The following is a 26,929-nucleotide window of genomic DNA, read 5'->3' on the forward strand; positions in this document are numbered from 1 at the left end:
AAGTGATCAACTGATGTAGAATATACCTGCAAAATTATGTAGATATGCTCCAAGACTTCTATAACAGAAGATTGTATAAAGCTAGATAATCGCAACGGTTTAATCTTAGGAATTTCTCTTCTCGTATTTTTAGGAAATCTAAAAGCCTGAATTAAGAAACTTTCCCCTCGTTGCTATTTAACTTGTACCGACTCATCCATAAGAAAGGACTTGATTACGGAAAAATGAAACACATTCAAATTGAATACCAATAATTGACAGAATCCTTACAGAAAAGAAAAAACAGGCATTTTTTAGACTACATAATTATTTACAATACCATGCTATCCATTCACAGCCTGAAAATAACCTACTAAAACAGTTGAGAAGATGTTAGAGAAATAAACGCTTAGAGAACTTTGTGAACCCGTGGAAAAAAATAAACTTCATCAATATGGCAAGAAAACAACAAATAGAATCGAAGCAAAACTAAAATATAATGTGATAAGAAATTCGAAAGACAACAGTTGTCAGAAATCCGAATCCGACAGCATCCCACAAAACACAGATTGATGAAACATGGTACTATTTACCCGATGGACAATAAAATTAAGCGCATTGAATTAAACTTGAAGAGCAGTGGAAAAGCGACCTTGTACACGCCTTCAGCCAAATCGGACAACTCCCCAGATTTCTTTCCACTTCAAGTCGATCCTCCGACGTCGACAAAATCACGAATTATGCATTTGGTGAAAACATGGAAAAAAGAAAACCGGCCATTTGTTGAAGAGAGGAGATGCAAACATGATTGAGGGAGAAGTTTTTTTTTTAATAAACTGGGAGAAGTTTTCAAATCGTGGAAGTTTTTGAACAGGAAATGAGTTGTAATATCGGGTGGAGATTTTATTTTAAAAAACTGCCCTTGCTAATAAAACTGACCGACTAAAATAACAAAAGCGCCATTAGAAAATTAAGAAATTACCAAAAAGGCCTTAGGGTTTGAAACCCTAAAGAGTGCCACGTGTCGACATATTATGCCAAGGATTGTCTTTTTATATATATATATAGATTTTTATTCATTAAAAATTTTTTATTTACTCTCCAACAACGTATTTTTTATTGTAAGATTAAAAAAAAAAAAAACAGTTTATAAACTTACCGGAACGCTCTCTTAATTTCCGTCGATTTCAATCTAATTTCTTCATCCCAATTACCCGGATTCCAATTTTTTTGGGAACATAACTTGAATTAGTTTTATTCATTATTTTGAAAAAAATTGATTTTTTTTCTTCCTAAAATGTTAATTCCAATTCGATTTTCACCGCTACCGTGTACAGTTTCATTCTATACATCTCCTAAACTTTTAGTTTATTTAAGTTTGTAATTAAAATTGAATCATATTATATTCAACATTTGATTTTACTTCTATGTAAATATATATTTAATAAAATAAAATATTCAGTGCATCACACAAAATATAAGAATGAGGGTTTATTGCAATTAGTATCCCTATATTACATCGAATTGCTAGAAAACGACCATATGTTATTTTATTAGCAAAATACCCCCTACGATTCAATTTTTTTATACACAACCCCCTAACCGGGGTAGTAATTGCTAAAAAAAACTACATCATAGGGGGGTGTTTTGCTAATAAAATAACATGGGAGTGCGTTTTTCATAATTCAACATAATACAAGGGTACAATTGCAATAAACTCGTAAGAATGATCTAAAAAACATTGAATCATACGTGACGTCACCAATTCAATCACAGCCGTTCAAATGTTGACACGTTGTCAAACAAAAAACGAAATAGTACAGTCCACCAAAATGTTTTATTTATTACTCAAAAAAAGAAATGTTTTATTTAATTAATTTATGTAATATTATTTTATGTAGTAGATAAATATAAAATAATAAAGTGTAAAAAAGAAAAAAATATTTAAATACTAAAACCCTCATTCAGTAATTCACCCATCTTCATTACCGCTGTTTTCTCCCTCTGCCTTTCCTTTCTCTCTCTAAGATTTCTCTCTCCTGATTTCCAATCCCACTCATACATATTCACAGAAACACAGCACAAAGCAAACCCTAAATTCTAATTGCATGTAATCAATCTTTCAGAAGAAATTGGGGGAATTTTGGGGAAGAAACCCTAGCTCCTGAATGAAACCCTAATCGGCCAATTCCTGTTTGTTTTCGCCGCAGAAGAATTGAATTACCGAGGTAATTTCGTTTGATTTTTCAAAAATTGGAGTTTGCAACAGAATCGAAATGGAGGGAAATCAGAATCCTGTACCGAGAACTGTGGAGGAAGTCTTCAAGGATTTCGAAGGCCGTAGAAATGGTCTCCTCAAAGCCCTAACTACTGGTATTTTATTCCGTCTAATTCTCCATTTTCGATAAGAAAAATGAAGTCTTCAAATTATATATGTATGTATATGTGTGTGCGTGTGTGTAGTTTCATTATTTTGATTTCATTTTGTTTTGATCTTTGTAGATTCCGAGAAATTTTACCAGCAGTGCGAGCCCGGTGAGTTTTTTTTGACTTTCTTTCGTTTCAGCTCAAAATTGAAACTTTGACATGAATACTGAATAGGAAGTGATAAATTCAGGGTTTTTTTTTCCTCGATGCTTCGCACTTACTATGGTAGTTTTTATGTATTTATGTGATTTTCCGATCAGCATATGTGTGTCGGGGGGGGGGGGGGGGGGGCGTTGGTCGAAATAAGTACAAGTATATGTTAACAGTTCTTCAGTTTTATTTTAGTTAGTTTTTTTCTATCTTTGCCGGTTTATGTTGACTTTTTATAATGCTGAGTGCTGACAATTGGTTAGCAGTATGTGAATGTGCGTGACGATTAGTGTTCCTCTGCCACATTTTGTTAATTTAAATATTTTTATGATTCTCCGTGTTTGTTAATTCTAAGCTATATAGCATGGATAGGGCAACTTCCTAAGGTTTTCGTGTTTTAGGGACGTTTCACAGTCGCTAGCCAAAATAAATGTCTTCCGTTTCGGTTGGTTTTCATAAAGTTGGAAACATGTTTCGGTGGAAAATCCCCAAACATTTTTTTTCTTCCTTAAATTTGTTATGAACTAGTTGGTGATTGTAAAATTTATTTGAATAACTTATAGGAAAGTTTTTGGTTTATAAACTATTAAAACTATATTTCTACAAATTTTAATATAACTATCTTCAAATTTACATTTTCCCAACGGTCCCCTGTTCTATATTTCCCGTATCCGTTTTCACCATTTGCTGTTTTTGCATTTCCGTCTCTATATTTTGCTGCCTAATTTCAAGAAAAAAATTAAATTGTAAATGTTTATATAATTTTGATATTTTATTTGTCATTGTATTGTCTGATAGCATACTCTGTGAATAATTCAACACATTTATCCTTTTACTGGCACATATTAGCTCCGCCGAAAACCAAATCCAATTTCCTCATTAACTTTTTTAATTTGGTAATTTCATGGCGATTTTGTTATACACGGTAATGAATTTAGAAACTGCATAGTGCTGAATATTTTTTTTCTGAATTTGTTGTTGCGTTTAAGATCAAGAGAACCTCTGTCTATACGGGCTTCCGAACGAGACATGGGAAGTCAACCTGCCCGTTGAGGAGGTGCCTCCCGAACTGCCCGAGCCAGCACTCGGAATAAACTTTGCGAGAGATGGGATGAAAGTGAAGGACTGGTTATCTCTTGTGGCAGCTCACAGCGATTCGTGGCTCCTTTCCGTTTCATTCTACTTTGGTGCACGATTTGGATTCGGTAAAAGTGACAGGTAAATTTTATCCGTAGGAAACTGACCTTTGAGAATTTTGTCTAATTTCGATGTTCAAATCTTTCGTTCAGAATCTGTACCTTTCGCTATCTTGCTTTTTCTATCTTCTAAACCGTGGGATGCATTTACATCTATTTCTTTTATTGCTTAGCGTAACCTGGTGTACATTGCACTGTAGGTTCCAGTCGACTTTACTTGAAATTTTAAATAACTGTATTGCACATTTGAAAAACATGACATGCTTTATTCTTTGTGTTGATTTGGAGAATATTAAGCTTCGATGATTCTACAGAGCCTCCAAACGTAACTATGTTTGACCGTAAAAAAAATGTCGGTTTTTGTACAGGAAGAGACTTTTTCAAATGATAAACGAGCTCCCAACCATATTCGAGATTGTGAAAGGAGATGCTAAGCAAGCCAAAGAAGTAGCCCAAATTAACAGCAGCAAGATCAACAAATCTACTGGAAGAATGGTAAGTGCCGTTTGGGTTTGTTACAATTTGAATTTCGTCCCACATTGCCAATATTTCGGGCTCTTTTATATAACGTGTCTATATGTAATTATTCTTTATTTCTCTTAGCCATCTCAACACCCGAATGCCCAGCCAAAATCTGGTGTTAAGGTTTCTGCACCCAAAAATGAAGACGATATTGGAGAGGAAGAAGAGGAAGACGAAGAAGAAGAAGAAGATGAACAAGGAGGCGCGTTATGTGGAGCTTGTGGCGACAATTATGCAACCGACGAATTCTGGATTTGTTGTGATATATGCGAGAGATGGTTCCATGGGAAGTGCGTGAAGATAACACCTGCCAAAGCTGAACATATCAAGCACTACAAATGCCCTAGTTGCAGTAACAAGAGGGCTAGGGTTTAAGATTTTAATCTTCCGATTATTCGAACTTTCTACGGGCCGATCGATTAAGGTTTAGAAGTGTTAATTAGTGTTGTTAGTTGAACAAGGGTAAGTTAATATATGCACAGATCTTGTATAATCATGTGGTTAGTTCAAGAATAGAACGTGTGTTGTTTCACGGGGTATCTTGAATATGATGCTGGCTGAATTGTGTACTTTAGGGTTGCTAGATTCTGGTTTTCTTCTTAGATTGGGATTATGGAAATATAAATATTTATTATTCTGATTTTTGTATAATCATGTGTTTTAGTAGATGAAATGTTTTGAATTTTTTCAGCAAAAAAATTGAAGTCAAATCGAAGCATCAATTTTTCTTTTAATTCATATGCCGAATTTAAATACTCGTTTCCATCGTATACTCAAATAAAGCGATAAATCATTAATAAACAACAAAAAATGGCATAATATTTTGAACATTAGAATATATGTACAGCTAAACAAAATCCCAAAACTACGAATATTAGAAATTAAAAACTGACATGAATTTAAGATTCCATGTCCAACATAGGAAATTCGGAAACTACGAATAATAGAAATTAGAGATGTCGACAGTTCAACTTCAGTTCAACTACACGAAATTAGAGTAGTATATATATGCTAAGAACAGCCAAACATTCGGAGAATCCCACGAAGACTGTCCATTTGTGAAGTTCCACGATACTGCAAAAATAAAAAAATGCAGCAAATATTTAGTTAAACCGCTGTCAAAATCTACCGGAAAAAAGAGAAAAATCAAGAACTGTAACTAATATGTACACAGACAAGAATCGTAAAGAAAGACAATACCACATAAAGGGATTTAAAATCTAGTTTCTATATAGAGAAAGTTTATATATTCGAGTCGTCTAATATTTCCGGTCCCTAGAGAATTCTAGTGTACATTTTGCGACAAAATAGTGGCTTGTGCAGTGCAGTAGAGTGTGCTAAAAAACACATCAAGGCCTCAAAACTAAACGAAGCAAAACGAAAGACTCCATCGGATATACACTCGAATTAAGCAAGGTAGAGCACAAATGCAGTTAACCAATTAATGCGTCAAATATGCTTAAACTTTTAACTTTTAGCAAACAGACTACTCGGAAATCAAATCCAAAGAGATGGTACGAATGATGCTTACAATTATCACAATTCGCAACTATACCCATAATTTTAAGTATTCTACCGCAAACACATTCCACTCGAAGTCTCGAACATAGTACAGATAATTGATCAAACAATATAATTGAACATATACATCACCAAAAAAGTGCGAAAAAACGATAAACACGAACGTACTTGAAAGAAAAAAAAAATACTTACATCCTCACAGATAACTGAGAAACGTATCCAAAGCGTCGACGGCACTAAAGCAGTTATCTCGAGTGGCATTTTCGTCCAACAGCACCAGCTTCGGGTCGTTGTAAAACCAGTAGATGGCCCTAAGCCTATCCCTAGGGCCATCGATTTCATCCTCAAGTATCACCATCGATTTGAGCTGCTTACTGTTCACCGGCACCAAATTAACGGGCGGCGGGCAGTTAACGGAGTACGCCGGATCGAAACTCACGTTCGGAACGGAGGGTGGATGCTCCCACGGGTGCCCCGGTGTATATTTCACCACCGCAGTGTACGGAACCTCATTCATCAAAGAGAAGGTATGTCGGGAGTTGTGGACCCTAGCGTTGTTTGCGTTTAATCGGGCCTCCATTATGCCCATCCGAGCGATCATCGCACTCATCTGCTCGGACGATGCTGATGTGGCGGCGGCGGAAACGACCCTGTGGTGCCGGATGACGGCGTCGCCGTACTGCACGGGGTTCAAAGCAGCGCCGTTGGTCAGCTCTTGAGCTCGCTGAATCTCGAGAATTCTGCGATTCTCCGCGGCTACTTGCTCTGGGGTCGGAGATCCGTAGACGGCGTCGACTGCGTTAACGGAGATGAATTGTGTTTCACCGTCTCCGTTAGTTTTGAATTGGAATTCTAGAGCTTCGGCTGCTGGAAACAGGGGAATCAGATGGTTTTCCATTTTTCCTTTGTTTTTCTTGCTTGCACTGGGGCAACAATGGTGAACAGTCAGACAACAACTCAATTTGCAGAACAAAATAAAAAATCAAAAATCAAAAATCAAAAATCGAAGCTTAAAACAGATAATTTGCGGCACATAAAAATTAAAAACCCTAATCTTCCAATTTCGTGTTTGCCGTTTCAATTGTGACAGCGAAGAGGAGAACACACACTCACCGGAAAATACACAAATGCAGAGTCTTGCCGGAAGCAAATGACGAATTCGCCGGTGAATAAGAAAATGGCTCTGTACTTGGAGAGAGAGAGAGAGAGAGAGAGAGAGAGAGAGAGAGAGGGGGCAGAGTTGTATTTTAGGGCGGGCACCTTTTTTTTGAAATTATTTTAGACGAGAGTACAAGTATTCTAATGCACAAGGCACAATCCCTTAAAGCATATAATAATCAAATAATATAAATTAATGTACAAGCAGCCAAAGAACAACGTACAAGTAATTATTAAAATAATCACTTAACTAGCAAATGATTCACATAATCTCAATTTATTACTTACAAATTAAGCAAGCTTGGCGTAGTTTCACTCAGCCAAATCTTTTGCTCTCAAAAATTATTCAAGCAAGATATTTTTTCGAATGGGAGCTTGTTTACGGCTGACCTTGGCAATCGACCTTCGGCAACATGGCGAAGTATTTGGATGGCTAGGGAAGCGCTTTGGGTATTCGGAAAAGAATCGGCGATGGAAAAACAACCCCCATTTGGCCAGACCCTTGGTTAGCTGAGGATGGGAGTCGTAAGATTCTCACACCTCGACCAAAGTTCTCCTCATTTTCGAATAGGGTTACAGACCTTATTGACCAAGGTTCGAGAATGTGGTGTATAAAATTACCGGAAAAGCCGATTTTAGTTCCGAATTTTCTATGGTTTCTTGAAATATATAATATAATTTTATGATATATTTTGTAATTTTATAATATAACTTATGTTATATTTCATAAGAAAAATATAAATATCAAATGGTCAAGTAAATTAAAATATAAAAAAAATCTATGTTCCAGTTTGTTGTTCCTACATGTTTTTATTTATTGCGTTTTATCGAACTCTCTTTTGAATTTTCTTGCATTTTCCCGTAAAATTAAAAACAAACAGAAAAAGATGGTGAAAATTTTCATTATATCCGAATTTAGAACAAGAGATTATAAATCTAATGTAGTTTCCGAAATTCCGCCGATTATGAGGCATTCTGAAATCGGAATGAATTTTTGCATTCCAATTTTTTTTTTGTAACAAAAATTGGAACCCATTTTCCATTTCCAAAAAAAACAAAAAAAAAATTTCCAGAAAAATCATTTCCGGAACATTTCATCCAATTTCCACTCCTACACGCGTGTAATTGATAATTATTCCGTTTGATGTAAATAATAATTTTAAAAAGATAATTAATATAATAATAAGGGATTATTTTGCAGACTCCCCTAATTTCCAAATTATATAGAACTAACTATATATCAAGTGGATTACACTTTAGGGGAAACCCCCATCATTTCGAATATATTTTGACATACTCCCCTTGGTCACCCTAAAGTACCTATAATGCCCCTTTAAAATCAGTTTTAAACCCTAGTCACTTACAGCCGTCTCTCTCTTCCTCTCTCAACTCCTAGATTCAAATCTCGCCTGCATATATCTCCAATCGGCGAAGTTGCTTCCCAGAGTCATAACTCTCTCTCCGGTGGTCGGAATTCGATGGTTTAACTACCGTTGGATTCCTCTCCGACACAAAAAATAATTAATGTTGGTCAAATTTATTTAGGGTAGTTATTGGGCCAGATTCAGGAGGCCCAATAGAAGTATTCGATGGCCCAAAAAATTATTTTTTTTTGAAAAAAAAAAAAGAAAAAGGAAAAACGGGGCTGAGTGTAGTGGAAAGAACAATTTTGGAATTATAAAAGAAGGGAAAGGCGAGTATGCGTTTATATCAAATAGTGAAATATGTGTTGTACCTTTCCGTATAACAAAAAAAGATTTGGGGGGTTTTTTCAAAAAAAATAATTGCCATGCCATGCATGTATGCGTAAAATTAAGAAACTACGTACCAAATATAATTCACGTAGAATTATTGTGGTTGTTGGAAATAGAATCTATGATGCCAAAAAGGAAACGAAAAATCGAAAGCAGAATCTACTACTCAAGTTATGCTGCCTAAGATACAAAATAATATCTAAAAATAGATAATCAAAATTGGTCTATATATATATATATATATATACTGAATTACTATCATCAATCAAATTAAATACGTACTCGAAAAAAAGTTGAAAAGATCGAAGATCGAAAAAAAGGAGGAGAAAAGATCGAAGAGATGGCGGGAGAGGGAGATGAAGAAGAAGCTGGTTGAGAGCGTCCACAGACGATTGCCGTTGCTGAAGCACAAGTAATTGGAGGACGAGCCATCTTCTTACTTAGTTTGCTGCAGGTAATTACTTATAAAAAAAAAAAATTTCCATCAATATATATTTATATTCAATAGTTTTGTGAAAAAAAAATTATTTATTATTTATGGTGTGATATATATATATATATATATATATATATATATATATATATATATATATATATATATATATATATATATATATATATATATATATATATATATATATATATATATATATAGTAGAACCTTAATAAATTAATACTCGATAAGATTAAATAATAGTTTATCTCAGTCCCAACTTAGTGAAAACGTATTAAATTATTAACTCGATAATTTAATAATTCGCTAAATTAATAGAATTTTCTTGGTCCCGACTGTATTAATTTATAGAGGTTTTAACTGTATATGAATCAGGTGATTGTGGCATGTGTGCCAATGAGTGTGGAGATCTTACTGGTAACAGGAATAGGTGGGCCGAAGCATCGAACAAGTTTGTTGTGGGTGGCGCCGTTCACATCAATTATCTCGGTGTGTTTGGTTTTGTGTCGTTATCGAGCTGACAATAACCCGATGATGACGTGGTTTGGTTATGCTATGACGGTTGGCTTCTCTGTGCTGCACATAGCCAGCAGCACGTTCCACTTGCTGAACGCGCTCAACGGTTGGAAATTGAAGAAGTTTTTAATCGACTATCCGCTTATTTACGCCGTATGCGTCTTGGTTTCTGTCATTATCAACCTTTCTTGTTTGGTAGAAGGCGGCTAGGATTAACGAACTCAACGATCGGCCATCTGTTGTTATGCGTGCGTGCTACCGTTATTTTTCGTTTTCACTTTTCAATTTCGTTTATGTTTTGCTCTTGATTGAATTTTAGTCTTATTTTTCTCTTCATTGAATTTTAGTCTTATTTTTCTCTTCATTGAATTTTAGTCTTACATTCCATCTAATTAATTTAGGCCTTTCTATTATGAGAAATTAAATAAACTGTCTCCAACCAAAATGCTAAATGCAGGACCAGAAATGCTGAATGCAGTTTGACCGAAACTTGCATGTAAGAATAGTATAGTACTTTCACCTCTTCAGGGGATATGTCAAATAATAATTTTGGCTTGGATTTATCCCTAGTTTATTTGGTAGCTAGGGTATGGAAAATAAGCCCTAATAATAAATAATTAAACATTACCATTTACAAACTTTATCTAGTATTGCTCCAGGGGTGAATTATATAGTCTAGCAAAAATATAAACACAAACGAACGAAGAACAACAAACGGAACATCCTTTAGCTTTACACTAAGCTGAATTTACGTTGAAAATGCGATGAAATTCACTGGCTCCGATGCTCAAACGATGAAATTCATACATCTCAGTCGGAGTCGTTAACCACTCAGGGGATATTTCGTTCGTCAGAGTTGCTTCTGTAGACCAATTCTGCAGTTATCGAAGGCGAAAATATGAGCAAGAACCATAAACCATAATACTTCAGGTTAATGAATATTTATTTTCATTAATAAACCACGATCTAAATCGATACAGTGCTCGAAAGTGAATAAATGTCTGCATCAAATACTAGAAGAATATAGAGATGTAGTAGGGGCTATAGCCCCTTGACCCTATGTTGACTTTAGCCATCGAACACGGCCTTAACCGAACAATGCAATCTCAGTACGAAAAAAAAGCATCTGCTAAGAGGCTGTTTAAGCTTGTGAATAAATAGGACAATCCAAGCTGTCTTATCACTACTGAATTCGATGCGTCGAGGCATATACGAATACGAGGTTTATGGTTTTACCTTTGACTTTAAAACATTATAACATATATATTTCTTCAAGAAAGTTTATTACAAGACCATGCAAGTTAAAAAAGGTGATAATAATGCATTGCATCGTTTTTAAAACGTGAAAGAAGATTCTAGTGTCTGCACGAAAAAAAAAAAAAAAAAAAAAAGAAAGCAAAATAGTACATCTATTCAAATTCACCTTGTTATCGAAAAACGATCCCTTGGCTTTCATAAGCTTTAGGCACTGCTATACGGTACTTCTCTAGAACTGCAGCATCTCCCTGAAAACAGAAGAAACGTAGCCAAACGATTTTCGGGATTTATATATAATTTATACATCTTCTTGTCTAGCAAGGCAAAATAATTGCAACATCTGCAATCGTGCTTCGTTGTCAGGAAGTTCTTGCTGAAAATTTGTTGATTGATACGACACCAGCAAATTTGCCAACAACGAAACCTGCAAAAACATAAATTAAAAAATAAAATGAACACAAGACTTACTCTAGGCTACATACACAGATTAAGACTCTCACCGAATTTCGCCAGCTTCTTCTTTTTCTTCTTCATGACCCTCTGTCGAGAAGTCATCTCAGTGTGTGTGTGTGTATATATTATATATATATATATGCTCACATGCACACATGCTACCAATAGTCATTGCACGAGCAAACATTATCCGTAAACCGATGAAATCTGTTGTTATCCCTCACAATAATCTCTCTCCCCTCGAGCTTCGAAATCATCTTAATAGCAGTATGACAATCCCGACAAATCCGTAAGTTCTTCATCACCCTTATAACAGTTCCCGGTTCACTAACAAGAAGACCGAAAGCAACAGCCAGTTTCTCGCTATGAGTTCCGACCATTTCTTCCTTGTCTTCCTCCTCAACATCTCGCAACACACTGCTGTTATCAGCTATATATCCAGCACCCTTCATCTTCCTCTTCATTTCCGCCAACTTCTCGTAAATTGCGTCTGATAAATCGTGTGAGCGCTCGCCCACCGTAAACCTGTGCACCTTTCTATCGTGCTCCACCGAGCTCCATCCACTTGTCTTCGTCAGCCCTCTCGTTTTCATCAATCCTCTGATTCTATCGACTTCTCTCCACTTCCCTGCAGATGCGTATATGTTAGAGAGCAAAACGTAATTCCCCGAATTTTCTGGCTCAAGCTCGAAAAGCTTCTTTGCAGCAAACTCCCCAATTTCGATTCTTTTGTGAATTCGACTAGCACTCAACAAAGATCCATATATTGCTGCATGTGGATAAACGGGCATTTCTTCAATTATTCTTTTGGCTTCGTCTAGTTTACCTACCCTACCAAGCAAATCAACCATGCATGCGTAGTGATCTATATCCGGGGCTTCTATCGACAAAAAGACCTTTTTGCCCTCATCCAACATCCCCGAATGACTGCACGCCGTTAGAACGCCGATGTAAGTAATTCGATCTGGTTGGACGTTTTCGTCTTTCATTCTTTCAAAAAATTTGAGGGCTTCAACGGCGTTTCCATGAGCAGCAAAGCCTGTGATCAACGCGTTGTGGGCCACCACATCTCTCGTCTCCATTTTAGAAAATATCTTATTTGCTTCGTTCATGCACCCGCACCTAGAGTACATGAAAATCAGAGAATTGTACACGGATGCACTCAACTTTATACGATTTGAAGTAGTGAAGTCCAAAGCCCACTGGCCCAATTCGAGGGCACCTAGATGACCACAAGCCGATATAACACTAGCCATGGTGACTTCATCGGGAGTTATTAATTGTTCGTTTATCATTTCTTTGAAGAGATTAATAGCTAGTTCCGATTGTCCGTTTTGTGCATAGCCAACGATCATTGAATTCCACGACACAACGTTCTTTTGTGGCATTCGATCGAAGAGCTTTCTTGCTGCAATTAAGTCCCCATTTCTTGTGTAAGCTGAGATCATAGAATTCCAAGTCACTGCATTTCTGTACACACCTAGCTCGTCAAATATCTCTCGAGCCATCTCTAGGCGCCCACACTTAGCATACAAATCAAGAAGTGCAGTTTTGACGAATGGATTCGAGCGAATTCTCGTTTCTTCGAGCATCTTCACCAGCGACTCTGCAAGCCTAGGATCATTCCGGGACGAACATGAAGAAATAACAGCCACCCAAGTTGTCTCGTTCGGGACAACCTCAGTACTCATCATCTCATTAAACAAACTTAAAGCCTCGTTCAAGAATCCATTTTGAGCATAGCCCGAGAGCATTGCATTCCACGAAACGACGCTTTTATGCGGCGTTCGATCGAAGTAGCTCCGAGCACTCTCCAAATCCTTAAGCTTCGAGTACCCAGTAACCATTGTAGTCCAAGTGATGATATTCTTATCCGGCATCAAATCAAACAGCCTCTTAGCCTCACCTTCACCCCCCCAATTCCAATACCCTGAAATAACGGCATTCCAATCGGCCGAACTTCTGTCAGTCATTTCATCGAACAGCTGGCGCGCGGCCTCAATGGGGCCATACTTCCCATACGCATATGTCAACGCGTTGCGTATATACTTTCCCCGATCGTGTCCCGTCTTGATCAGCTCCGAGTGGAACAAAACGCCGTTCTTCGCGGCGGCTTTAATCAATATCGGGTACGCACAAGGGTCGGGCTTTAAACCAGAGGTCTGCATTTCTTGGAAGAGTGCGAGTATCTCATGATTTGCGCCGCGCCTGGAGCAATCCCTGAGCGTTTCGGTGAAAACGGCGACGTCTCGCTGGTGGGCCGAGTGGGAAATGGCGCGGGTATGGGGCAGCGGCGCGTGGAAGTGCGTGCAGAAGGAGACAAGGCGCGTAACGCAGAAGCTGGGGAGGTGGGCATGGAATCTGTTGATGCTGGTCGACATGAGAATCTGTTTGGCTTCATCAAGAAGACATTTTTATCTGTCTAATAGTGACGTCAGATTTCGATATTCTAATCTAATTTTAATATTTGAAAATAATTCAATTTTTTTTTTCTTTTGCAAATAATTATGTAATTTTTTATATTAGAATATAAAGTTGTTCTATTAGACTATATATACTTTTTACTTTCAAATTATAAATGGGTAAATTCCACTTTTTTCCTTTACTTTGGCTCGATATCACTTTACTCTCTTCTATTCTCGATTGCATCGATTTGCCTATGTACTTGAAAAGTTGTCTTAAACGGTGTTAAGGTCATGTCTGACAACTAACATCAAAAATCACATTGAGATAATTTTTCAGCTTAGGAGTCAAACTCAAACACTTAACTTAGTTCTAAGGGATTTATTTAACCGATGGGCTACAATTTGGGTAAAATAATTATAATACTTTTACAAATATTATATATAAAAGTAATTAACGTTGTATCAACCTAAAAAATCATAATAGCATATTCGTAATTTTTAAAATTATTCTTCTCGTTTTTTATATCTCTTATTTTCCATCTGTTTTTCTCTAACGATGTTCATATCTGCAAATCCGCTTACATAAAACATGAGAAATTCTTTTCTTTTTCTCATGTTTTATGTAATAACGTTCATTTTTAATAATAATAATAATAATAATAATAATAATAATAATAATTAATAATAATAATAATAATAATAATAATAATAATAATAATAATAATAATAATAATAATAATAATAATAATAATAATAATAATAATAATAATAATAATAATAATAATAATAATAATAATAATAATAATAATAATAATAATAATAATAATAATAATAATAATAATAATAATACTAATAATAATAATAATAAATGGGGAGTCAATTATCCTAAAGAAGTATTGGTGATCTATCTCAATCAAGACAAATATTATTAGCCATTCTACAAACAATCTATCCCAAAGAAAAAGTGTCACTCTCATGAAATCGACATTCTTGAACTTAATTTTCAACCTTCTTTGTCCTAGTCTATATATTGTTTATTATTCCATTTAAAATCATTTGTATTTTTTACTTTTACTTAATAAATATTTTTTTAACATAATATATATATATATATATATATATATATATATATATATATATATATATATATATATATATATATATATATATATATATATATTTGTTAAATTTTCTCAATTAAAATAATTATTTAGTTAGTATAATTTACTTTAAATAATTTATGTTGATAGTATTACAAATAGAATTTAGGGTAAATTACACCTATATCCCTGAGTTTGCTAAAATAATTTTAAGGTTCATGTGGTATCGGTAATTACAATGACCCCCTAAAACATTGTTAGAAACTCTAACGTAATAATACATTGGATAAGTTATTTCGTTAGGGTTCTAACGGACTATTATTTTTTGGAAGTGTTAGAGACAACATAGAATTAGGGGGTGACATGTCTCTCCCAACATTTCTTAAATCCTTATTATTTTATATAAGATTTATAAATTTTCGTCTATGGTAGCATTAACGGCCCCGCGGAAAAAGAAATACAGTGCATATCGATCCCCATGACATGAAATCTTGTCTCCGGTAATTGCTTCAGGGGTGTGGCTATAATTACTAATACCACAGGGACCTTAAAGTTATTTTAGCATACGTCAGGGGTGTAGGTGTAATTTACCCTAAAATTTAAGTTTAAGATAAGGCCTCCCTTTTAAATGTTTTATCCAACCACAGAGGCCCATTTGTCGGGACTGTCGAAATGCATTTAATTTTCATGGGCCCTTTTCAAAAGAAATTATTGGCCGAGACAAAATGTTATTTTATCTATTTAAATTTTAAATTACTTCTTCTATTAATTTAATGTTCATAATTAAAATTATTAAGTATCAAAGTATTTGCAAAATAATAATAATTAAAAGAATTATTTGTAATGAATGAATACTTTGAAAATGACATTTGGTGCAAAATTTGAAATATGCTAATTTATAAATTCATCGCATTGTAAAAAATAAAAATGATGGTTTTGATTAAAATTAGGAAAATAAAAATTGGAATTAAAAATCTGATGTCAATTATATTCCGAATTATTGGTCGGTATAAAATATTACAAACCTAAATGGACAAAAAAAATACACACACATAAAAAAAAAAAAAAAAAAAGTGCAACACTAAATAAATCTTTTTCATTTAGATCGAAAAGGTCAATTTTGAATTTTTTTTTTCTCCGAAAAATCTAAAACTTGAAATTAAATTCCTTATTTTGTGTGTTCCGTTTCGATGTGTCGAAACTCGAAATTAGAAAAAACTTTAAACAGTGAGCTTAAATACCGGGGTACGATAGGATATATTGGCCCGGGGGTGGACCTACTCGCTTAAGTAAACTTTTCTGAGCTCTAACTCGACTGGAGCTCGCCAAAACCTAAACTTTAATAAATATATATATTTAAAATAAAAATAAAAATAGTATTATTAAGTTTTATTATCATAATAACATTTTACTTATTACAATCATATTTGTAAATATCTAGGTAAAATTAGTATTAAACTTTAAAGTATTGTTCTTAAATATTTATAACAAACAAGTATAGGAAAAAGATCATGAGACAGCGTTTGAGTTATCGAACGATTAAAGTTGAACTCAAGCTCCTCAATAAAGAGCTTCAACTCTCAAGCTCGATTTTATGGACCTTGAACTCTAGTATTTATTGAGTTGGCTCAGTTTATTCACACCGCTAGATTTGTGGAGAAACGAGTTAACCAATGGGTTGAAATTAAAGCCCCTAAGATATCGACTAAAAAAATTATTTACTTAAGAACAAATATATATATATATATATATATATATATATATATATATATATATATATATATATATATATATATATATATTTGTTAATTTGGTTTAATTTTGATGTGGATATGTTGCAACGACAAGACATGTCGTTTTGGAAGCAGTCAACATTAATCTATTCAAAGTCATTCATGTGATATATACCATGTTCTATGTTAATAATTAATCCTGAAATACCTAATTGGGCCAACTTGATTAACCTATAATTTGTTTATTTATTGAGCCATGAGTTCAATTTTAAAGATCACTATAACGAATGCCCGATCACCTTCTACTGAGGTTTGAATCTGACAATCTCAACTAATTAGCCTCAATCCAATGAACGAGGTATAGATAAAGATTGTAACTCATTTGTTAAGGTATTTTCTATTATTCTATCGAGACGACTCCTAGCATTCTTCTCTCTACGACTTCTGCTATCCACACGCATGACTTGAGCGTTGGGTTGCCGCCGGATCAACTCCTGACTTAGTTTACGTGTTCTCTGATCAACACGTATCTCAGGATCATCAATCTTGTGACCCTGTGTTTCACTTTGCTCTTTCAGCTCATTCTACATCAACTACATCAGGTGATCTATCCTTAGTATTATCAAATTTTAATAGTAATAATAATTATTTTCATTTTCTCATATATATATATATATATATATATATATATATATATATATATATATATATATATATATATATATATATATATATAAAAAGCTTATTTTTGGACTTGATTCACATGTGATCATGAGAGTTAGAGATTATTATTCTTAATCGTGCAGTAATGAGAGAGGTTTTAAGAAATCGATTGGATCTAGATAAGGAGTCCTTATCATTATCACGTGGCCTAATTATAATATTAATTGCATTACCATTTAGCACATGATCGATCCCATTTGATCTCCATGGATTTCAATATTTTTATCAAATATCTAACAATCCTCACCAATGTTTACCAACATTGAATATAAAATTTTGTGGGAAAGGAAAGGGAAAAATAATTAAACTATATTTTTTTTTTCAGTTTTGTAGGATTCGACTTAGTTTTTCTCAATGTTTTGAAACCCGGATCAATATTCGATCGGTTTTCAGAATATTGGACTTTTTTATGTCAATCTTATAAAATCATCGAGTTTGCCTATATCGTAACTATTTATCGTGTGCACTTCACATACATGGTTCGATTTATTAACATAAATAACATGAAATTAGGTGGGACGAAACTCATATGTGATGTTTGATTGTGAAAGCGATTGTTAATTCTATTTTTTACTAAATCATGTTCGAAGTCGGAACAGTATTATTCAAACTAAAATGACACTTAGCGGATCCACATTTATTAACATCCTTATTTATTAATGAAATCCTTATTTATTAATGAAAAGTAAAATTTAAATATAGCATATTCTCTTTTAGATCACTAGAACAAATCTTTACATACCTATCCCAAGTTAAATAAAGTTGAAATAACTAGAAAAGTCATAATGTTGTTTTTGTAGTGTCTAGAAGCAAAAAGGTACATACGTAGTTGAAATTTTTACTATGCTTAATTCGAATATTCACTCACGTTCTTGAATGATTTGTCTTTACTCTTCACAACTTGATGATTTATATGTTGGTTGGTAGTAATTGGCAACTTTTAGCCTTTTTTTTCTCGATGTTGTTAGAACCGTTCCGGACAGCCAGTTGTTAGTTCGATCCAGTTTCACATCAAGAAAAATGAGCATGAGTGAATTGCTAAAAGAAAACTCGAGTTAAATTGGGTGCAGATCAAATTGGACCAGGTGTAAAATTGGGCTCAATCGAAAAAAAAAATCGAGGTTGACCTAAGAAAATCTGATTTGATATTAAATTGTTGGGTAAATTACTGTCACCCCCGAGGTATGATCAAATTACGAAAATCCAATCTTGTTTGGGTAATTACGGCCACCCCCTCCCTTTAAATATTTTTACTTAAAATTTATGTGATTCGGTTATTTTACCGAACCAACTCGGACATTCAGTTCGGTAAACGGTATGAAATGTTGGTGTACCGAAATTTCAATTCGATTTTACCGATTTAATATCCCTAAATTTACCTCTGGAGAGGTACTTTCGTAAGATAATACGTAATTGATGGGGTGGCTGTAATTATCCAAACATGATGGGGATTTTTGTAATTTGACCATAACTCAGGAGTGGCCGTAATTTGTCCTAAAATGTTTTATTTTAATTGTTTTAACATCTACATTATAAGTTAATAAATTATAAGAACTCTTTGATTATAATATCCATTATATATTGCATAAATGAAGAGAATGCCCAAATTTAATATCCTAACATAAGCTTTCATCCAATTAAAGGACTTCTATAGATAGTTCCACTAAGTATGTTGTATCTATAACTGTACAAGGTCTCATTTAAAAAGGCACTACAATAATGATTTTTTAGCTATAGGGTTCTTGTAATTTATGACCTATCTACCTAGGTATTATTATTTATTAGGGACTCATTTATTTGAATTATTTATCAATTACTTACATACACATGTTAAGGGTACATATATAATTAATTAACACAATTAGGGTTTTAATAAATCTATGTGCAATTTATAATTGACTCAATTTGCAACTTACCAATTCTAAAAAGCAAAGTTTAAAGATTAAAACACGAGAAAATGCATTGTTGAAATTCGAATCACACTACTCAATACTCAATTTGAAATTGATCTATAAAAGTTTGTCTGAGTTCAGTCCATTAATCAAATCAAATTAGCTACTTGATACTTAATCTGAAGTCGGTCTTCCAATGTTTGTTTGAGCCCTATTTTTTTGTCGAATATAATTCATGCTAGGTTCGATTAAAATTCGTTCGAGTTCGACCTAGTTATGAATCAAAACTTGAACAATCATATTTGCATCGACTCGAATTCCATTCATTTACATCTTACCAATTAAATGACTCAACCTAATCGATAATTTATACCAAAGCCATACTTTAGTTCTCCAAGTTAATTTAAAGTTTCCACGGCGATCTGCTTCGACTATTTTACATTCATACCCTAAGCTTAGTTAGTCGAACTTTAGCTCGTTATTTCTAGATTATTTGGATAATTCTCCAGTGTGTACATGTTTTACCCTATTCGAGCTTCACATTTTGAAACAAGATAATCATAAGATGTGTCTCTTGGCTTGAAAAAATCAGATAGTGGTGCATCAGAAACTGCAATTTTGCAAAAAACGAGTACAAACTAGAGAACATTCCACGAAATCTAGAAGATTACATTGAATTCGACACCATAAGGGTGTATGTGTAACAAGATCCACAGTTGAGGGATGTGATTGTAATTACCCAAACACGATCGTTTATTTTTTTCTTCTAATGTGATCTTTGTTCAGGAGTGATCGTAATTTACAAATTTACCCTTTATAGTAAAATGTATATTAAAATAAAAAATTAAAGACCCCGTAGGCAAATGAGTCCATCAATCATCAATGGAAGTGTCAACAATTTCAACGCTTTCAATAAACGAAAATGTGTGTAAGGAAAGTATGGAAACTAAGACAACTAATGGAGAAGTAAATCTCAGACAAAGAAAGCAAGAGAGAGAGAGAAACTAGAGAGAGAAAGTATAGAGAGAGAGAGAGACACTCATTACAATAGAATCTTTGGAGCCTCAAAAATCTCTGCTCGGCGGGACCTTCACTTCTGCAGAGAAAAAAAAATAAAAAATAAAGTTGCCATTTTTACTTCGATTTCAACGAAACAAGAAATTAATTTAATTTTTCCCATAATAATTCAAAAGCCCTCCATTCTTGCAGAGCAGTAAATCTTTGCCTTTTTTTTTTTTTTTTCTCTTAATTCCTTAAGAACCCTACATTCTTGATTTCAGCCCACCACCCTTATTTGTAGCTGTTGAGGATTTTTTTTTTTTTTTTTTTTTTAATTTTAATTATTGATTCCTTCAGATCTGCAGTTTTGATTTATTTATAGACAACCCCATTTGTTTTCTTGGGATAAATTTGTTTCATTTTTCCACCTCCATTTTCTTCGGTTGCTGCAGTGGTGGCAGTTTTGAAGATGATGTCGGTGGAGATGGGCGGCGGCGGCGGCGGCGGCAGTGGCGGTGGTGGTGGGAGTATTGATCCGAGCAACCTGCATTTGAAGAAGGAGTTGACGCAAATCCGGAAGGCGGCGGCGAGGGTGTTGAGGGACCCCGGCACCACCTCCTCCTCCCTGCGGCGGTCGCCGCTCAACTCGACTAGATCCACCACCAAGCACCACTACGTGCACCACCACAACAAGATTGACGGTAATGCCATCGTCCTCCCTTCTTCCTCCTCCGATCAGTTTCCGCAACTCCCGTTGCAAGTCGATAAAATTAGTACTAGTAATAATGTGGATTCGAATCCGAACCCGAACCCGAATTCGAATTCGAAAGAGAAGAAAGTGTTCCTATATAATTGGAGGAGCCAGAAATCCGAGAGCGAACGAAGCAAGCATATCGATGAGGAAGAAGACGAAGAGGGTTCGGTTTCGAGTGTTGATAGCGACGCAAGAAATGGCGGTGGTGGGAACGATTCGAAGAGCGATATCTACCCTTCGTCCGTGTTCAAGTGTAGAAGCACGGACTTCACTCCATCTATCATGCGCACAATCAAGAAGAAGCCGAGGAGGAGTAATTACTCGAACGCCACTCTGCGGCATCACAACGAGAAGCTGCAGAAACAGATAATAGTGAGTAGGTACGCCCACAATGTGGTCGATGGTTTGCCCGGCTTAGGTCTACGGAGGGGCGGTTCGGTCAATTTGGCCGGCCAATCGGACGACACCGAGGATTACTGCAATAGTACAGTTTCCCCTTTGCTTGCGAGAATCAAGAACAAGGGGTGGGCCCCGGCGGTGAATCGTAAGAAGAATGTGGAAGACGATTCGGTTTCGTACAGCACGCCTGCACTTTCGACAAGTTCTCGTCATAATAATAATAATAAATACGGGATTAGGAATCCTAGTACGGTCGAATCATGGGATGCGACAACTGGATCTTGCGCGGACGATGAGGTGGACGACAATTTGGATTTGCCGGGTCGAAACGGATGCGGAATCCCTTGCTATTGGTCAAGAAGGTCAACTCCGAAGTCGAGAGTAGGTTCTTGGAGCTGCTATTCGCCGTCGCTTTCGGATACTTTAAGAAGGAAATCGAGCAGTATTTTTTGTGGGACCCACTCTTCGACCCATCAAAGGAGACATCATAATAAGAGGAGACCGAATTCTAGCCATGTCCCGCTTCTAACAAACAGTAGTAACAGCGACGATGAGCTGTCGACGAATTACGGAGAGATCGATTTGGAGGCGTTGAGCCGATTGGACGGAAAAAGGTGGTCTTCGAGCTGTAGAAGCCAAGAAGGTCTAGAAATGGTTGCTATGAACGATGAAGTACAAGAGGAGAGCTCGCCCGAGAATGTACGAAGCTTGAGCCATAAATATAGGCCGATGTTTTTCGAGGAATTGATTGGTCAGAATATAGTCGTGCAATCTCTTATTAATACGATCTCGAGGGGGAGAATTTCCCCCGTTTATCTCTTCCAAGGCCCACGTGGGACCGGAAAAACTTCGGCCGCGAGAATTTTCGCCGCTGCATTGAATTGCTTAGCGTCGAACGAGACTAAGCCTTGTGGGGTTTGTAGAGAGTGTTCCGATTTCATGTCCGGAAAGAGCCGGAACCTTCTAGAAGCCGACGGTTCGAGTAAGAAGGGAATCGAGAATATCAAGTCGCTTCTGAAGAGCCATTTGTCGTCGTCTTCTTCGGATTCGAAATTTAGGGTTTTTGTTGTCGAGGAGTGCCATTTATTGCCGTCGAAGACTTGGTTGACTTTCCTCCGTCTGCTTGAGAAACCCGCTGCGCGCGTCGTCTTTGTACTCGTTACGACCGATGCGGACAACGTGCCGAGGGCGATTTTGTCCAGGTGTCAGAAGCATCTTTTTAACAAGATCGGCAGTAGCGAAATCGTGGGTCGGTTGAGGAAAATCGTTAGTGACGAGAATTTGGACGTTGACTTAGATGCGTTGGAAATGATTGCTTCGAACGCGGATGGTTCGTTGAGAGATGCGGAGACAACGGTCGATCAGTTGAGTTTATTTGGGAAGAGAATCACCGTCTCGTTGGTCAACGAACTCGTGAGTTTACTCTTCTTTAAAATACGTACATTGTCTTAAACATTGTGTTTTTACTGAAAATAATCATGTGTCGTTTGTTACGTAGATCGGGGTTGTTTCCGACGAGAAGTTATTGGAGTTATTGGAGTTAGCCATGGCGTCGAATGCGACGGAGACTGTGATTAGAGCGAGAGAATTGATGGACTGTGGAGTTGACCCGATAGTTTTAATGTCTCAAATGGCGACACTTATTGTCGATATTATTGCTGGGACTTATCCGAGTTCCGACGGGAAGCACGATTCCTTCTTCGGTGGAAGAAATTGTGAGTGTCGAAACTAATCTTTATAGTAAATCTTTATTTTTCGATCTGAATCACATAAAGTTTCGATCTTTTATAGAAACACGAAAATTGAATCTCGATCATAATCCATTCCAGGAAATAAATGCCACGCTCGATAAAATGTAAACACTACAAAAAACGGGTTTATGTTGACTCGATGCCATTTCTTGCCACGTGTTTCTTTGTAGTAAAATATGGTATACTTGTTACGTTTTCTTGATTTCTTGCATGATTCCGTAAAATTCAAGATGATTATCGTTAGCGAAACAAATAAGTAGCTTCTTGAGGTATATATATCTAACGGGTTTTTAATTCGAGTTTATTGCAATTGGTACCTCTTTGTTATATCGAACGGCTAAAAAAATTACCCTATGATTTAATTTTCAAGCAATTAGTACCCCCGTTTAGGGGTCGTCTGCTAAAAAAAATGAATCGTAGGGGGGTTTTTGCCGATCAAAATAATAAGGGGTATTTTTTTAGCAATTCAATTTTTTTTTATTATGTTCGAAAAGTAACTAATTGCATTTTATTACAGTGTCCGAACGAGAACTAGACAGGCTAAAACACGCACTGAACCTTCTCTCGGAAGCAGAAAAGCATCTAAGGGTATCGAGTGAACGGTCCACATGGTTCACAGCAACCTTATTACAGCTAGGTTCCGCCCCGTCGCCTGACCGGACCCACTCGGGCAGTAGTCGAAGACAGAGCTCAAAGACAACCGACGAGGACCATATTATTATGCTCAGAGAAACTATGACCCACAAGCAGAGAAGTACCGCCGATGCTGAGCTGGCACCCGAGAGGTCGAACTCTCCTGCTGTACCGTACCCTCACCGCAGTTCCGCTACGAGAAAAGACGATCCTGCCCCTCTGGCTGACTCTGCCAGTTTCGATTCCGATAAAACGAGATGCATGAATTCGAAGATGTTGATTAGTATATGGATTCAGTGTATTGAGAAGTGCCATTCGAAGACGTTGAGGCAGCTCCTTCATTCTCATGGAAGGCTAGTTTCCGTATCCGAAGTTAAAGGTAATAGCAAATATTCTATATCTAGGGGCAATTTAGGTATTTCACGGTTTCTAATTTAACTTTGTACCTACCGTTAGTTTGGGGGGTAGAAATGTAATTTTTCAGCCATTTTTTAAAAATCGAATCTTTCTGCATGCAGGCGGTTTTGTAGCGCACATCGCATTTTCCGACAAAAACATCAAAACCCGAGCAGAAGGTTTCCTCAGCAGCATCACAAACTCGTTCGAGATCGTCCTACGCCACAACGTGGAAGTCAAAATAATTCTACTACCGGATTCGTTACTAAAACTGAACCACCACCACGACGACGTGTCCGAAAGCGCTAACATGAGCACCTCAAAGGGGGGGAGCAGGTTAGCCAACGTTCCTCCGGCGAAGAGAATCGAGTCAATTATCCACGAGCAGAGACTGGAAACCGCTTGGCTACAGGCCATGGAGAGAGGCGGCACCCCCGGTTCGAAGAGGAATCAAATTCTGCCGCAAGACGGGTCGTACTACCCTTCGAAAGAATTCGATGGGTCGGTGAATTCTGCTGACGTGGCGCCTTTGCAGCAGTGGGAAGACGAGCTGAATCGCGAGATTAAAGCGTTGAAGATTAATGACCGAATTGCCCCTCAGAAAGATCAAATTATCGCTAAGAGGTCCGCCGATCATTTCCCCATGTCGCCAAGTCTTTTGCATAATAGCAGCTTCGCCAGCAATTTCAGCAAAGATAACATGTGAGTCATATATATATATATATATATATATATATATATATATATATATATATATATATATATATATATGTTAAAAGTTTATGTTCGAATTTACGGTTGTCTGAATTTGCATGCTCTCAATATTTGTTGTTTAAATTACTTTCTAAAGTTGTTGCCGTGAATTAATATTCAGAATGCTAAATATTTTCGTCAACAACTGCATCCGGCAACCTTTTGCACACTTAGCGGTTACAATTGATTTTTTATTAAGGACTCGTTTGGTTGAAATTTATCTAGTGTTACGTTTGATTAGTCCACCAAAATTTCCGTATTCTATAACTATTGTGGCAACCACACGAGGTCTTAAATTCTCTTCGCTTTTTTTTTTTTTTTTGGGTGCAGAGGGTATGAATCCGGATCGGGAGCTCCCGGTTGCAGCGGATTGTTCTGTTGGAATAACTCCAAACCTCCCAAAAGGGGAAATGTAAAGGTAATCTCTTTCATATATATATATATATATATATATATATATATATATATATATATTTTGTGTATGTAAAGAAATTAGTCTCTCTTAAATGAATCAAATTTTTATTTTTTTTTGGATGCTACAAAAACAGGCCAAACAAGGCACTCCACTTCGTGCACGTAAAAGTGGTCGATTTTCGTGGTTTGGAGAGTGCGCGAAATCGAGGAGGACAGAAAGCAGATACAATAGATGACATCAAAATTATGAGAATTTTAAAAGTTGCAGCCATTTTCCTTTTAATGTTATTTTATATATATATATATATATATATATATATATATATATATATATATTATAAATACGTGACAGTTATTTAAGGATATGATGTAAAGTTAGTACTACTCTTAAGTATCATTAATTGAAAGGTGAAATTTGGGGATTTTATTTCTTCTTTTATTTGAAGAATCACCAATGTTTTGGTCAAGTGTATATTGATAATGTTTATTGATTTATACTCTTAAAAAATGTAGTGGTAATATAAGGAATAAGAGCTGAAATACTATTTCAAGAAGTACGCGGTGGAAGTAATGTTTGTTTACGATTTTTTTAGATACGAACTTGAAATATAGTAACGTTTGTTTGTGTTTTAGTTCGATATTTTTTTTAGTGTGATCGTCAAAACATAGTAGTAATATACTAGCCGATGAAAATAATTTTCCGATTTTTGGAATGATCGTGCTTGGACTACATATGGTAGCAAAATTAAAAATAATTGGAGTTTAGCACCTTAAAGATAGTTATAATTTTCATTAGCTAGTGTCGAGATATGGCCGTTAAGTTATAATTTTCGACATTAACAACGATAATTTATTCCCCCAAGTTGTTCCATTTATGTCCTTTCGAAAATATTTCTATCTAATTCATGTTTAAGTCGAAACATAATTTTAGTTTTTCAACTTTTTTTTTTGTCATGTATTTAAATTATTGTTTTCCTCACTTTTAAAATGTCATCCCATCCCGTGCATCGTACATACAGAAGAACTAGTTTATGTACAAATGTAGTGGGCGGGTCGGGTTTTAACAACCTATTCCGAAAACCGATCAACATAATTTCGGCTTCTCAATTAGAATGCTATTAGACGGCGGTCCAATGAGGCAGCGAAGACTTTCACTTGGTTTTCTTCGATTTTCGCTTCGTTTTGTTCCTTTGCCTTTCGTGATCTCGAAACTTCCATTCTTCACCTACATGCAGGGCCGGCCGGACATGGATTTTCCCTTAATTTCCCCTTTCATATAAAAAAATCTAGGGCGAATTAAGGCCACCCCATGGGTTTGGCCAAATTATGAAAAAACCCCTCTAGTTTGGGTAATTAGGGCATCTCCAATGGAGTAAGCAAATCGGGTCTCCAAATTCGTATTTGGAGACCCGTATAGAGACCCGGTGGAATCTTAGAGTCTCTAAAAAATAAAATCTCACAGTGGAGGGCTCTATAATTTTGAGTTCCTAAACAAAGTCACATGAAATACACATGAGTCTCCAAACAAAGTCCTATATTTAGGAACAAGTTTGGAGATTATGCAAAAATCTGAAAATTTAGAGCCCCACT

General features: G+C 35.8%; 4 protein-coding genes across 6 annotated transcripts; 2 read left to right on the forward strand and 2 right to left on the reverse strand.

The window, feature by feature from the left end:
- The first annotated feature begins 1,929 nt into the window (after window positions 1-1,929).
- Window positions 1,930-4,925, forward strand: LOC105962538 (PHD finger protein ALFIN-LIKE 6). Its single transcript, XM_012986852.2, has 5 exons — window positions 1,930-2,352; window positions 2,482-2,514; window positions 3,546-3,774; window positions 4,121-4,247; window positions 4,356-4,925. The coding sequence occupies exons 1-5, from the start codon at window positions 2,256-2,258 to the stop codon at window positions 4,647-4,649; spliced, it is 780 nt and encodes a 259-aa protein (XP_012842306.2). The 5' UTR covers window positions 1,930-2,255; the 3' UTR covers window positions 4,650-4,925.
- Window positions 4,926-5,042: 117 nt separating this feature from the next.
- LOC105962572 (uncharacterized) lies at window positions 5,043-7,040 on the reverse strand. The gene is made up of 3 exons (XM_088813303.1): window positions 6,909-7,040; window positions 5,988-6,718; window positions 5,043-5,348 (listed from the first exon to the last, which is right to left on the reverse strand). The coding sequence occupies exon 2, from the start codon at window positions 6,691-6,693 to the stop codon at window positions 5,992-5,994; it is 702 nt and encodes a 233-aa protein (XP_088669429.1). The 5' UTR covers window positions 6,694-6,718; window positions 6,909-7,040; the 3' UTR covers window positions 5,043-5,348; window positions 5,988-5,991.
- A 3,249-nt stretch (window positions 7,041-10,289) lies between these two features.
- LOC105962537 (Pentatricopeptide repeat (PPR) superfamily protein) lies at window positions 10,290-13,911 on the reverse strand. 2 transcript variants are annotated; one of them, XM_012986851.2, is made up of 3 exons: window positions 11,435-13,911; window positions 11,101-11,358; window positions 10,290-10,552 (listed from the first exon to the last, which is right to left on the reverse strand). In XM_012986851.2, exon 1 carries the CDS (start codon window positions 13,766-13,768, stop codon window positions 11,546-11,548), a length of 2,223 nt encoding a protein of 740 aa, XP_012842305.2. In that variant the 5' UTR covers window positions 13,769-13,911; the 3' UTR covers window positions 10,290-10,552; window positions 11,101-11,358; window positions 11,435-11,545. The 2 variants fall into 2 exon arrangements, with proteins under 2 accessions (XP_012842305.2, XP_088670050.1); XM_088813924.1 differs by having other exon boundaries at window positions 11,535-13,840.
- A 6,320-nt stretch (window positions 13,912-20,231) lies between these two features.
- LOC105962570 (protein STICHEL) lies at window positions 20,232-25,583 on the forward strand. Of its 2 annotated transcripts, none has more exons than XM_012986885.2 (6): window positions 20,232-22,805; window positions 22,891-23,107; window positions 23,661-24,155; window positions 24,295-24,874; window positions 25,256-25,343; window positions 25,474-25,583. In XM_012986885.2, the coding sequence occupies exons 1-6, from the start codon at window positions 20,709-20,711 to the stop codon at window positions 25,573-25,575; spliced, it is 3,579 nt and encodes a 1,192-aa protein (XP_012842339.2). In that variant the 5' UTR covers window positions 20,232-20,708; the 3' UTR covers window positions 25,576-25,583. The 2 variants fall into 2 exon arrangements, with proteins under 2 accessions (XP_012842339.2, XP_088669642.1); XM_088813516.1 differs by having other exon boundaries at window positions 20,577-22,805; window positions 25,256-25,337.
- Window positions 25,584-26,929: the final 1,346 nt, after the last annotated feature.

This window comes from Erythranthe guttata, chromosome 14 (assembly GCF_056151865.1).
Source record: "Erythranthe guttata isolate IM_541 chromosome 14, IM_541, whole genome shotgun sequence".
In the NCBI taxonomy this organism is placed as follows: Eukaryota; Viridiplantae; Streptophyta; class Magnoliopsida; order Lamiales; family Phrymaceae; genus Erythranthe; species Erythranthe guttata.